This window comes from Neopsephotus bourkii, unplaced genomic scaffold, assembly GCF_033783945.1.
Source record: "Neopsephotus bourkii isolate Nb327-2 ecotype Australia unplaced genomic scaffold, CSIRO-AGI_Nbou_v1 NB_1637, whole genome shotgun sequence".
Classification (NCBI taxonomy): domain Eukaryota; kingdom Metazoa; phylum Chordata; class Aves; order Psittaciformes; family Psittacidae; genus Neopsephotus; species Neopsephotus bourkii.
In genome coordinates, this window is record NW_026902112.1 from 11,983,864 (window position 1) to 11,996,887 (window position 13,024).

The 13,024-nt window shown below is 47.9% G+C and overlaps 1 protein-coding gene and 1 long non-coding RNA gene across 2 annotated transcripts in view; both read right to left on the reverse strand.

Moving 5' to 3' along the window:
- LOC133223495 (uncharacterized) overlaps positions 1 to 13,024 on the reverse strand; it is a 449,146-nt gene that overhangs the window by 182,025 nt on the left and 254,097 nt on the right. The gene's annotated exons all lie outside the window — the stretch shown is intronic.
- On the reverse strand, positions 1,183 to 8,409 carry LOC133223483 (lymphocyte antigen 6E-like). The gene is made up of 3 exons (XM_061374222.1): positions 5,016 to 8,409; positions 2,699 to 2,818; positions 1,183 to 1,820 (listed from the first exon to the last, which is right to left on the reverse strand). Exons 1-3 carry the CDS (start codon positions 5,065 to 5,067, stop codon positions 1,663 to 1,665), a joined length of 330 nt encoding a protein of 109 aa, XP_061230206.1. The 5' UTR covers positions 5,068 to 8,409; the 3' UTR covers positions 1,183 to 1,662.

Genomic DNA, 13,024 nt, shown 5'->3' on the forward strand with positions numbered 1-13,024 from the left:
ATATGAGGAAATATTGTGTGAGGAATAAATGAGAGCTGAAGGAAAAGAGGGGGCTTGGATGGCTCCGGGGTGACGAATAGGGTATGGAAGAGATGGTGCTCTAATGAAGAGGTAAAGGGAGGTGCATCACCCGTGGTGGCTCCTTCAGCATGGAGATGTGCCCTCGCAGCGTGGTGTAACTGTGAGAAGGAGGGTAAAGAAGAGTAGAAGTCAATTAATAAGTGAGCACACACATCTCTGAAGAGCCCTGTTATGCAGCGCTTCAGAAGGAAGCATTCATCCAGCACAGCCCCAGGCACCAGCCCAAGGCAGACATGCTCAGGGCAGCTCAAAGCCCCTTTTGTCCCCCCTCCTTGTTTACCAGGGTTGGGTTTGAAGCACAGCATAGAGCGTCATCCCTTGGCTAAGCAGATCTGGGAACTCCAATGACCCCAGTTTAAGCTTTTCCATGCTTTTTCCAGGGAAAATTGCTGCTTGGGAGGAGGGAGAAGCATCCAGTAATGAGAATTCTCTGCGCTCTCATCACTGTTCATGTTTTTCATCTTCCTTTTACCCTGATTTCCCCACAGCCTCTGGAAACATGGACATGAAATATTCTGCCTCTCTGAAATCTGTATTCTTCTCTTATAAACGCCTCCACTGCTCCTCAGCAGCTCGACCCAAATGCTGCAAATGCTTCTCATTACCCTGCAGTTGCTTTGGGTGATGTTGGAGGAACAGGTAAATAGAGGGTTGGCTGGAACACACAAATCCAAGTGGTAGGTCTAGGGCAAGTTCTAGCCCTGGGTAAGGTCACTTGGCTTGGAAAGAGCCACAGGAAAGCAAGGGGTGATGAAGGACAGCTGCTGGAAGTGGAGGTGGGGAGAAAGACTGCAGATGTGCACAGATGTGCACAGATGTGCAGATGAGCACCAAGAGGAAGAGGTACATAGCTGATGTGTCTGACTGTTAGTGGGGCACAGGGGGATGTCGTTGTCCCTAGTTGGGGCTGGGAAAAGGGAGGGATGGAGGGGGTGAGGGGTGTAAGGGAGGAGAGTTGTGGTTAGCACCCATTATAGGTGAGATATATAGAAAGATATAGATACAGATACATATATAGATGATATAGATATAGATATAGATATAGATGACATAGATATAGATGACATATAGATGATATATAGATATAGATGATACAGATATGTAAAAGCTCAAGTTTCTATATACAGGACAGCCTTTTCCTCTTCCCCAGCAGCAACCCTGTGAGTTTGCAGTTTCCCTTCAGAGCTGGTGCAGAGGGGTTGTTATTTTTGCCCACCCCTCTGTGTGACTCCCAAATGCACCCAAAATAAGGAAGATTGCAGGAGAAACCCCTATAGGGATCTGCAGGACAAGCAGAAGCAGCATCTCTCTCCCCCAGCCTGCAGGACATAACATGGTCACTTCTCCATCAAGCTGCCAGGGCAACAGAGCTCAAGCAAGAGAAGCAAGTGAGAACCTACAGGTTGGGAAGCAACACAGGGAAGAGTTGGTGACCATAATACTTTATCTATTCTGCAATGTGTTTAATGTCCATACCTTCCTGGGGGGATCTGACCATGCACTTCAAGCCTTCAGGAGCCGCTTCATTCCACCACCACTGAGCAGGTGAAGAAGGACACCGGCATGGGACTCCAAACCACCTCAGTCCTTAGCTAGCCTGGGTCCTGGGCACGCACTCAGGTTGCACAAGAAGGATTGGCAGCAATAGGAGGTGTAGGTAGCCAGGCCCAGCTGGAAGTTGTGGCGTGGGCAGGTCTCGGAGCACTTCTTGGTGATCCTCTTCCATAAAGACAAAAAGCCTTGTCCAAAGAAAGGACAGAGAAGTCTTAGCAATGAGAGTTTGTTGAGTGCTCCTCAATCTTGTACAGGAGGGAGATGGGGAGATGAGTCCCACTGTCCGCCCACAGCCCCAAGGACCAGCATGGCCAGTGAGACCCATCCCAATCCCACCGCAGCCCAGTAATTGCTGATGACCAGCTACACAAGGCATAGAATCATAGAATGGTTTGGGTTGGAAAGGACCTTATGATCATCCATTTCCAACCCCCTGCCATGGGTAGGGACACTTTCTACCAGACCAGGTTACTCCAAGCCCTGGCCTTGAACACTACCAGGGATGGGACATTCACCACTAAATATCCCTGCTCTGTTCAGTATCTCTGTTGGGCATCTTTCAGCTCACAGGATGGACCCTCACGTCAAGGCTTTTTTAGTTTTATGATGGTATCCATGAGACAATGTCCATGCCTGGACTGAAAGCACATCTCGAGGCTTCTCTGCTTGAAGGAACTAATTTAATTCCCTTTTACATCTCTCTAGATAGATCTTCTTATCCTGGCTTCCTGCTTCTTTTCATCTCCTTATCTAATCATGATTCAATTTCATTCATTATTCCTCTGGAGGATCTTCTCTTAGCCCTTCCTCTTCTCTCAATGTCCTCTGCCTTTCCATGCAGGCATGAAATCAAAGCTAAAGAGAAGCTGTGACTGGGAGAAGTACTTCAAACAGTCCAAACTTCATCACTGTAAGCCTGGACTAACAGAGGTTCCACCTCCCACATGTGCTTCCCCATGACTCCTCACCCCATCCATCAACAAAAGGCAACCATCACAAATCCAGTCAATGCCCCACATCCCATTCCTGAGACCCCATCAGAGGATACATGCCCAGCACATACCAACTCCTACAGAGGCAACATTGGTCACACAGTACTCATCCTTGTCTGAGCACTTATTGGCCTTCAGACACCTCCAGTTGCTTTGCTCCCACTCGCAGGTGTAGCAATACAGACCAGTTGCTGCAGGAGGAGACACAACATATGGAAGATGGAGATAAAATGCAACCAGTCCTGGCAGCAAAAATTGCCACCTTCTTTCAGTTGACTCTCAAATGCATGAGGTGCAGGTTTGCTGAAGGTGATGGGGCTGCAAGAGCCCAGACCAAACCCACTCCTCCATCCACACACTTGAATTTTACACCCAACACATGCATTCAAGCACACATATCTCTGCAGAAATACACTGATGATGCAAGCCTGTCCTTCCTTCCCTGCACTCAAAATAATAGCACAATCATAGAACCATAGAATGGTTTGGTTGGAAAGGACCTTAACATCATCCAGTTCCAACCACTGCCATGGGCAGGTATGCCTCACTCCAGACCATGTCACCTAAGGCTCTGTCCAACCTGACCTTGAACACTGCCAGGGATGAAGCATTCACCGCTTCTCTGGGCAACCCATTCCAGTGCCTCACCACCCTCCCAGTAAAGAATTTCTTCCTTATCTCCAACCTGAACTTCCCCTGTTTCAGTTTGAACCCATCATCCCTTGTCCTATCACTCCAGTCCCTGATAAAGAGTCCCTCTCCAGCATCCTTGCAGCCCCCTTCAGACACTGGAAGCTGCTATGAGGTCTACACACAACTTCTCTTCTCTAGGCTCAACAGCCCCAATGTTCTCAGCCTGTCTCCATACCGGAGGTGCTCCAGCCTCTGAGCATCCTCATGGCCTCCTCTGGCCTTACTCCAACAGCTCCATGTCCTTCTTATGCTGAGGACACCAGAATTGCACACAGTGCTGCAAGTGGGGTCTCACCAGAGCAGAGCAGAGGGGCAGGATCACCTCCTTCAACAAAATGGGCCAAGGGCACCTGGTTTGTTGTGATGTAGGGAGTAGCGAAGAGCAGGGTCTTCTGTAGGAGTCTATAAAGATGTCCCAAGGCTAGATGTCCCCTTTCTAGCTGTTAGAGACTACTAGACTATTGCCTAATTGAGAAGTAAGAATTGGCAGTTGAATAGGGTTAATTGGGACCTCTACAGCCTAAAGAAGTCAGTCTCCCATGCCCACATCTTTGAGTGGGACTTCAATGCCCTCAAATGTATATTCATTACCTGGGTTAAAAGACCACAGGGTTGAGGAGAAGGGCTTCTAGGGTGCGAATTCAGCCCTAAGACACAAGGAGTCTAACCCTTCATTTTTATTGCTAGGTAACCTAATGCAAATTAGGTCAATCCTCATTTTGGCACTGAAGACAAGCCCTCTGTCCCCTGGGCCTTGTTAACACTTGGGAATCGCTGTTCTGGTAAGTGAGCAAAGCTAAAGAGCAACAAGGTTGTCTTAGGCCACACTGAGGCAGAGATGACTATTCCAATAATTCATTTTCCTACACCAGACAATTTGGCAGATCTCTTAAGTGCTGGCAAACCCTGTTCCTCTTTCCAAAATGAAGATAACATTCATTCTCTCTGGTTATTAACTGCCTTTCCTACAGAGACTACAAGAACATACACTTAGAAGGCTCTGATTTCATTTGCATTCTCTCTGTGAAATAAAAGACATAATCTATAATGCAAATAAGACGCAAATATACATCTTCACCCAATCTCCCATCATAAGGCTGCTTAACCCATTCAGTCCACAACCCAAATAATCCCAAATTCCCCAACTTTGTCCCAAAATCTCTGAAATCAGGAAGTCGGGACTCTGAGTTGGGCAGAAATCAGGGGCAATAAGTAGGGAGCTCCACAAGGGCAGATGTTGTAGGTCTGGCCCGTCCTATGGCTGCTGCTAGAAATGGACTGTGGTAGGAAGCAGATGCATAGAGTTGTTGATGCCTTGTGCTTTCATAGGCTGAAGCACTTCTGCATCAAGATTTAGAAACAGCCACAGTCTTGCATCATCTCAACAGACAAAAGCACTGTGAAGCCTCTTAACAAAGGCCAAATGGTGGCAACTTCCTCCTTTTTTATGCCTTGTTTTCACAAAACCCCGCAATAGGTGTGTCTATAGGGAAACTTCCCTGCATAAAATAAACCTTTTACATATCCAGGCTGAGAATACAGATTAGAAACCCAAAAAGGAGCACTGCGTCCTTCATCTGCACCATTGCAAGAGCTAAGACACCCTCTCCCATGCTTCATTCCCTGCCTACAAAGCCTCCCTGACTCTAAAACACACAATTATTCTTTGTCTAATAGCAAACCGTGATACCTCACCTTGACCTGCACATAGGATCAAAGCCAGCACAGCAAGGAGAGAGGCCTTCATCTTCTCTGAGTAGTCTCCAGAGCTCAGGAAAAGCACCCTCACCTGAGGACAGGATATTTATCTTCCCTGCCTTTGGACAGAGTGATGATGAAGACAATGATTTGGAAACAGTGGGCAGGGATCACGCATTATTGAGAGGCCAGGAATGCACGTGGGCTGTTTTCTCACCATGGTATTGCCTTCAGGCTGTTCTGATCGGTCCAAAGAGGAGTGAAAGCACTAAAGCGATTCATTCCATTTATTGCTTTTAATACTTTAATTTACCTATGGTCAGGCTAGCAGTGCTCCTGATGTCTGAGTGGGGTTTTTGTACTGTTCAGCTCCAATCTGATCATCGCATCTGTGGCCAGGTAGTTCGGTGAAGGAAGCTACTCAAAGCAAAATGGTACCGAGTAAATTAGTGGCTTCATCTATGTGGATTATTGCCAAGTGTTTCTCCAGGGTTAGACCTGGAGAAGTCCCAATATCTACAGTCGGGTTAGATCTCATATATTCATGGCTGGCAAGATAAACAGGAAATGCCTCAGAAATTCCTGATAGCCTATAAAAGCTGCTGGTTACCTACAAAGTCCTAAATGCTCCATGTCCTGGTTTTCAGAGGTGCTGCTGCAAGAAGGCAATGGCTTTAGTGTTCAAATGCAGAGGCTGGGACACTGGAGGTTGGTTTCTGGCTTTGCAACAGCTTTTCTTCACTGTATCTGAGAAAAGGATAGAAATGCCTTTCTGCATGGAGCATCCGATTCCAAGTCCAATCAGATATAATGTTCTAAGCCTGTGTGATTTCTCTGCATGCTTATAGTTTAGGTGGAGCTGGAGCTGGTAATTTCAGCCCTTCTGGGGCCCCTGTTTAAGTGCCTGTCCTGCTTCTACTTCCAAGGAAAGAGTTAGGAGGAGGTTTAGTGCTGGGTATCAGCAGACATCTCCATGAGTCACCACTCAACAAGCCACCAAGGAGTGGAGAGGATGAAGTAGGATCAGCTCCTTTGAATAAAGCCACTTGGGCAATCAACTCTCTGCTTGCCCCTTCCTTCTCCACCCTGTAAGACTTGGTCTGCTGGAAGAGAACAGAGACCCAACTATAGCTACACTGCTTGGGGTTTAGAAGATGGAGAAGCAGAAGAAGAGGCAGAGGCTAGGAAAACATGTGGAAGAAAGATTAGATGGATGAGGGAAGGGCTAAAATGACTCGGGGACAACATTAGTTTTTAGGCAGGAGATCAGTCAGATGAGTAAGCAACCCTGAAGCAGAGGTCATGCTCATAAAAGACATCTAAAGCATGTGATGGGACTCATCATTACACATCACAACGATGCCATAGACAGAGAGAGGAAGTTCAAAGGGACACCGAAACCCAAAGCATCTTGCTTTTCAAGATAAAAAGAAGGGGGGAGGTTATTTAAGTGAGCTTTTTTGACTGATTTGCAGCTATTTTTGAGGTTTCTGACACCAGAATAGGTCTCCCAATACAGGTGACATAGAGCAGGATCAACCGGACGATGAAGTCAGCCCTGATAACCCCACGAGCACTCGCCATTCCTCTCCAACAGACATATAACTTCAGGGTGTGGAGAGGATAAGCCACATCTCTTGCCCAAGAGATGAAATCCTGCCAGACCCAGGCACTGCATGTCACTGGGGATGCCAGAGAAGGTGTGTCAGTGCTCCCAGAAGTCACAAGGCAGGGAATGAAGAGATAGATCTATTCCAGAGAATAAGGATTGCCCGGAGTGATTCAATGTGTGGTGTCCTCCTGTAGGGGTGACACTTTGGGAATCAGCCTGGGAAGCCAAGGCTCAGTGGCCAGGAGCAACCTGGCAAAGATTGTGCTGATAAAGCAGTTTGGCTTTAAGCAGATTTGACTGCTTTTTGAGGAAGAATCATAGAATCATGGAATGGTTTGGGTTGGAAAGGACCTTATGATCACCCACCTCCAACCCCTGCCATGGGCAGGGACACCTTCCACTAGAGCAGGGTGCTCCAAGCCCCTGTGTCCAACCTGGCCTTGAACACTGCCAGGGATGGGGCAGCCACAGCTTCTCTGGGCACCCTGTGCCAGCGCCTCAGCACCCTCACAGGGAAGAGCTTCTGCCTAAGAGCTCAGCTCAGTCACCCCTCTGGCAGGTTAAAGCCATTCCCCTTGTCCTGCCTCCACAGGCCCTTGTAAAAAGAAGAGGAAAACAATTGTGTTACTCTTCAGTATGATTATCAAGGTTCATTTTTTACTTCATTCTTTACTATTTAAACAAAGAAATGTGCCTGACTCACTTCATCCCCTCACTTCCAAGGACTGATGGCGTGAACATCTCTCTGACACAGAGCTGAAAAGATGTCACCTGGTCCAGGGATCCAAATCTCCTCACTGACAGCAGAAAGATGACCTGCAAGGCCACAGGATGTGGTCCACCACTGGCAGGAGTTGTTTGATGGAGAAGTGTGATGATGGATAAGGGTGCATAATGGCCTGCTTGGCATTTAGAGGGTTGCTGGTGGCCCATTGAGGCAGATAGTTGGGAAGTTACCATCCTGGCCTCAGGTATGGCTGATGCAGATGTGTGAGGTGTAGGACTGTCATGGCTGGCATTTCCTCAGAGGCATAGATGGGAGACTGAGGATGGTGGGGTCACCCTGGATGGCCAACACATGGAAGCAACACGACTGCAGCGTGGAAAGCAGTGCTTGGGTACGGCAAGGCAGAAAACAGCAATAAAGGAGTCCTGTATCCAGCAGTACAGAGTAGAAATGAAGCTACAACCATATCACTATACTAAACGTGTCCAGGACTGTATCCAGGACCATGTCCAGCATGGAGGCCAAGAGGCAAACAACAACAGTGCCTGTTGTGAGTCCTTCCATTGTGCTATCTCCTCTGTTTTTCTTCCAGACATTGCATGGGGCAACGCTGGTTGCTCCATGTTAAAGCCTTGCCAGGGAACATGCTAACAATGATTAATGAAATGTGGATGACAGCATTCCAGATCAGGAATGTTCCCAGGAACTGTTTATTTCCCTAGGTTAGCTTCAGCCTTGGAGACCAGAACCGTGCGAGAACGTGAATCACATCCTTCAGGACGACAGCTTGGTCCCTGATTTTACTCTTGGCCGTGCCATACATACTGCATATACATATATACATAGTCTACTGCACAACTGTGTTGGAGCTGGAGAGTAAACACAGCTCTGTTTGGTTGCCCTCTGCAGTGTTATGGCCATTGAGTCTTCCTGGATGTAGAACAGAGATCAGAAGTCAATGAACAGGAGTAAGACAAGGCTCTGCTCATCTTCTGAGAGCCTCATACTGAGCTCTTCTTACAGAACAAGTGACTACATATGGAACCACAGCAGCAAAGAGGGACAGAAGCACCACGACTGGGTCTCATGGGAGCTCTTCCTTTTATGTTATGTTCCCTTATGTTTTTAACTATTCAGCTTCCTGTGGTCAGAGCATGTTGTCTGCCTCATTGCTTCTTAGGTGGCATCTCAGAAGGTTCCCAAATATTGCCATTTATCCCACTATCATCCCAATCTGTACATATTCCTATTTCCCACCCAACTCCTAGTACACCAGGGGCTGCACGACAGAACTGGTCCTCAGTACCATGCATGATTGCACCACCAGGGCTTTTCCAGCCTTAAGTAAAACCTATTGAAGCAACTGCAGAATGAAATCCTGTCTTGTTCCACACCCTTCATTTTGGATGGGGTTGGGGAGCAGGAAGATGCCAGGTTAACATGATGGCACTTGTTTCTGGCAGGGAAGACAACAGTTTGAAGCATGCGTTGCCCTGAGAGGAGAAGAGGCAGCTCTGTGTGATGAGCAACCCCTGGTGAAGGCAAGATACAGCTCTTCCCATCCTTGAGTCCAATGACAGTGGCTGAATAGTGATTTCCTTCTGGCTCTTTCTCTCCATCTTTCTCCTTCTCCCTTGGGGATTTACTTGTGCATGGTCTAGCAAAGCTCATTCTTTGTATGGCTCTGACCTCCCCAAAAGCAGGACAAGGTGGGTTGACACCATCCTCCCCCTGACTCAGATCTGTCCCCATCTCAGACCTTCACAGACGTCCCAGTGCTTAACTCCCCATGAAAAGGGGAGCTTGGATATAACCCTACCCATAGGAATACTGCAAAGTAACATGGTCTTAAATCCTGTAGTTTCTCCTACCCAACTTCCCATGCAGTGACCAGGAACTCATCATGGAAGTCCTGCTGTGGAATAGGAATACTCATGTTCAAGAGCACAGCGCAGGCAGCCTGGGGCTAGATTACACTGAGGTGTTGAAATCCTGATGAGAACCTGCCCCTTGGCTTCCTCTCTTTCAAGCAAGGCAGGGAAACGATGCCCCAGGGGCATCCTAAATCTAATTACCAGTGTTACCTGGTTTTATGGCGTCTCTGGGACTCCTCTATTGCCCAAATCCCAGCTTGGTCTTGGTTGTTACCTAGGGGATCATACCTAGAATCATAGAATAGTTAGGGTTGGAAAGGACCTTAAGATCATTAAGTTCTAACCCCCCCTGCCATGGACAGGGACACCTCACACTAAACCATATCACCCAAGGCTTCGTCCAACCTGGTCTTGAACACTGCCAGGGATGGAGCATTCACAACCTCCCTGGGCAGCTACTGCCGACCCCAGCCCCGTGACGGCCGAGAGCATTCCCCAGCAGCAGCCCACCGAGCCCCAGGAGGATGCAGGAGACCCCGCAGCATTTCCCAGCAAGGCAGAGGAGGAAGATCTGGACTCAGGAAAAGAGAAGCTGGTGGTGGGAGAGCCGGCAAGCACAGCAGCTTTATAGGGACTGGCACATGCACTACGATGAGAGTGCACTTAGATAAGAGTGATGGTATATTGAAAATGTATATTGAAAATGAGCATGACGTGAATGGTATAGAATAAGGGGTGGATAATGTCCTGGGTTTAGCAGTAGCTGTCATTTTTCTCTTTCTTGGTAGCTGGTGCAGTGCCGTGCTTTGACTTTCGGGCTGGGAACAGAGCTGATAACAATGATGTTTTGGTTTGGCCAATGACTTTGTGAACCTCATGCTCTGCCAGGGAGGAGGGAAGCCGGGAGGAAGCAGGGACAGGACACCTGACCCAAACTGACCAAAGAGGTATTCCATACCACAGCACGTCATGCCCAGGATGTAATTGGGAGTTACACAGAAGGGCAGGTGGACTGCAGGGTTGGAGGAGGTATCGGTCGGTGCTTGGTCAGGCTGGGGGGCGAGTTATCGGTCGCCTGGTGATGAGGTGTTATATTCTCTTCCCTTATTATTTCCTTTATCATTACTATTATTGGTGGTAGCAGTAGTGATTTGTGTTATACCTTGGTTACTAAACTGTTCTTATCTCAACCTGTGGGAGTTGCATTCTTTCTGATTCTCCTCTCTGTCCCTCCAGGAGTAGGGGGAGGGCAAGAAGAGGGGGGGGAGTGAGTGAAAAAGCTGCCTGGCTGGGGTTAAACCACGACACCAGGTATAACAAGCTCCAGAGGAGGTCATCACCCTTCCATCTGCCCTGGGGGTGGAACCACACTGCAATATAGCTGTAATGGAGGCAGCTAAGACTATGAGTAATACACGGAGAGCCCATGGACTTTCAAGGGCTGTCCCATGGCTGTCCACACTACTTAACTGTTAGCATGGTTTTGGCCTGACCAACTAGGACCATCCCTGACAATTCCAGGTCTGCTTTCCAAGGGGTGTTTTGGATTCAGCCACCTTATTTTAAAGGGAGAGAGCACAGTTATACACATGGGCACTAACTGACCCCAGGACCAGAAACCAACACAGGCTATTTCATTTGCTTTATGCCTTCCCAACGTTGTCCCAGACCTTGTCAAGACCAGAGTCTAGACAGGATACCAGAACAATAGCTTTGGAGATGCAAATTCATCGTTCTTCCAGACCTTTCCCTATAAGCCTTTAGAAATATCTGCCTGGATGGAACAGTAAGAGACACACTCTGATGTGGGGCTGTGCCAATCAGGATTGTATCCTCCTCCTCCTCACCTCCATTTCTGTGTATCTGCATAAACCTGATCATGTTGCTTGCAAAACCCCAGCCCTGATGTTATAAATAACTGAATAAAAAAGAATAAATAATAAACATCTTGGAAAGTTCTTATGTTATTAATGGTGGCTGCAGAGCCCTGTTGCATGAGAAGCTATAAAGAAATAACTATAAAGCTATAAGAAGCTATAGAAGAGGGATCTCTTCTCTATCAAATCAAGCTAGCTTCAGACTGGTCTTTCCATGCCTGAACATCAGATGCTCAGAAGACGTTCACAGGGGCAGACTGTAAAATGACCGCAGGTGCTGGAGGACCAAGATGGGTCAAGCAGCTTCAATAGGGACCTCATCAGAAGTCCACCCCAGAGAAGGGCCTTGGTAACACTGATCAGAACTGCAGTCCCCAGCACTATTGCAGGAGGTCCCATCCCAGATGCCTATTGCGATTGCAGTTGTCCTGACTGCAGCATTCAAAAGTGTTTTGAGACTCACTGCAAGCTGAAGTGCAGGTTTTGTGGATCAGCTTCTGCTGGTGAGCACCTGCATAAAGAGTCCAATAAAACTAACCCATGAACCCTCCCAAGAACAAATCCTGACTCTAGTCCTCAAGCAGCACATGAGATCATAAAATGGCTTGAGTTGGAAAGGACCATAGGATCATCCAGTTCCAACCCCCTGCCATGGGCAGGGACACCTCACACTAGGACCATGTAACCCAAGGCTCCGTCCAACCTGGCCTTGAACACTGCCAGGGATGGAGCATTCACCACACCTTTGGGCACCCTGTACCAGCGCCTCAGCACCCTCACAGTAAAGAACTTCTTCCTTATCTCCAACCTGAACTTCCCCTGTTTCAGTCTGAACCCATCACCCCTTGTCCTATCACTACAGTCCCTGATGAAAAGTCCCTCTCCAGCATCCTTGTAGTCCCCTTCAGACACGCAGCTTCTCCAGGCTGAACAGCTCCAATGTTCTCAGCCTGGCTCCATATGGAAGGTGCTCCAGCCCTGATCATCCTCATGGCCTCCTCTGGACTCCAACAGCAACATGTCCTATATGGGTTATGGTGTTCATTTACCTACTCCTTACCTGATGCTCAAGCAAAGAAATAATCAGGCTTGACCTGTAACATAACACTATTCAAGTTCTCCCAAAGTCCCATGGAAGGAGAAGGTTCACTAACCCATGCAGTTCATGGCAGTGGGACTCTCCAGCACCTATCTTCCTCACTACAGTCTCACAGGCTGTCTCATTCTTGACACATGGGGAAGTCATCAGGCACTGCTCATCTCTGGTCTGCTTGGTCCAGGTGTAGCACAACAGTGAGTTGGCTACAGAGGAGGAACATAAGTGATTTTCATGAGCTCAAAGCAAGAATCCCCTTCCCAGTTGGACTTGTTCCCATCCTCGTGCAGGTCACAGAGTAACACATAGAGGATTTGGTTGAGATAGTTCTACCCTTCTACTATCCCACACCCAAAGTTGCTGAGCACACACTTCCTTATAGAAAACCCCTCCTTCCAGCTGGGTGGGAAGCAGAAACTTCATGCAGACATTGATGTTCAACTACCCCATTACAGCACTTAGCAACTGGTCACGGAGCCATAAAAGCACTCAACTTTCAGCTCAAAGCTGAATTTCACACCTATCTGAAGACCATGGCATCATCTGCAGATCTCAAGATGCAGGTGGGTTTGAAGAGTAAACCCAAAGGGCCATTTCTGATGGCACATCCTGAGAACAGGGGAAGGTTATGGATTCTGGCTTGCTCTGTGGGCATGATGCCTGCAGCACAAGTGCTTTGGCAGCCATGACAGCACAAAGGAGAAGCAAAGCTGACCATACAGACAGGGAAGGGAAATCTTATCTATCGCTATCTTCTGGCTTCTTAAAGAACACTGGAGTTGGTCTTATGAGGCCAAAAGGCCAGCTCTTTTCCATCCCA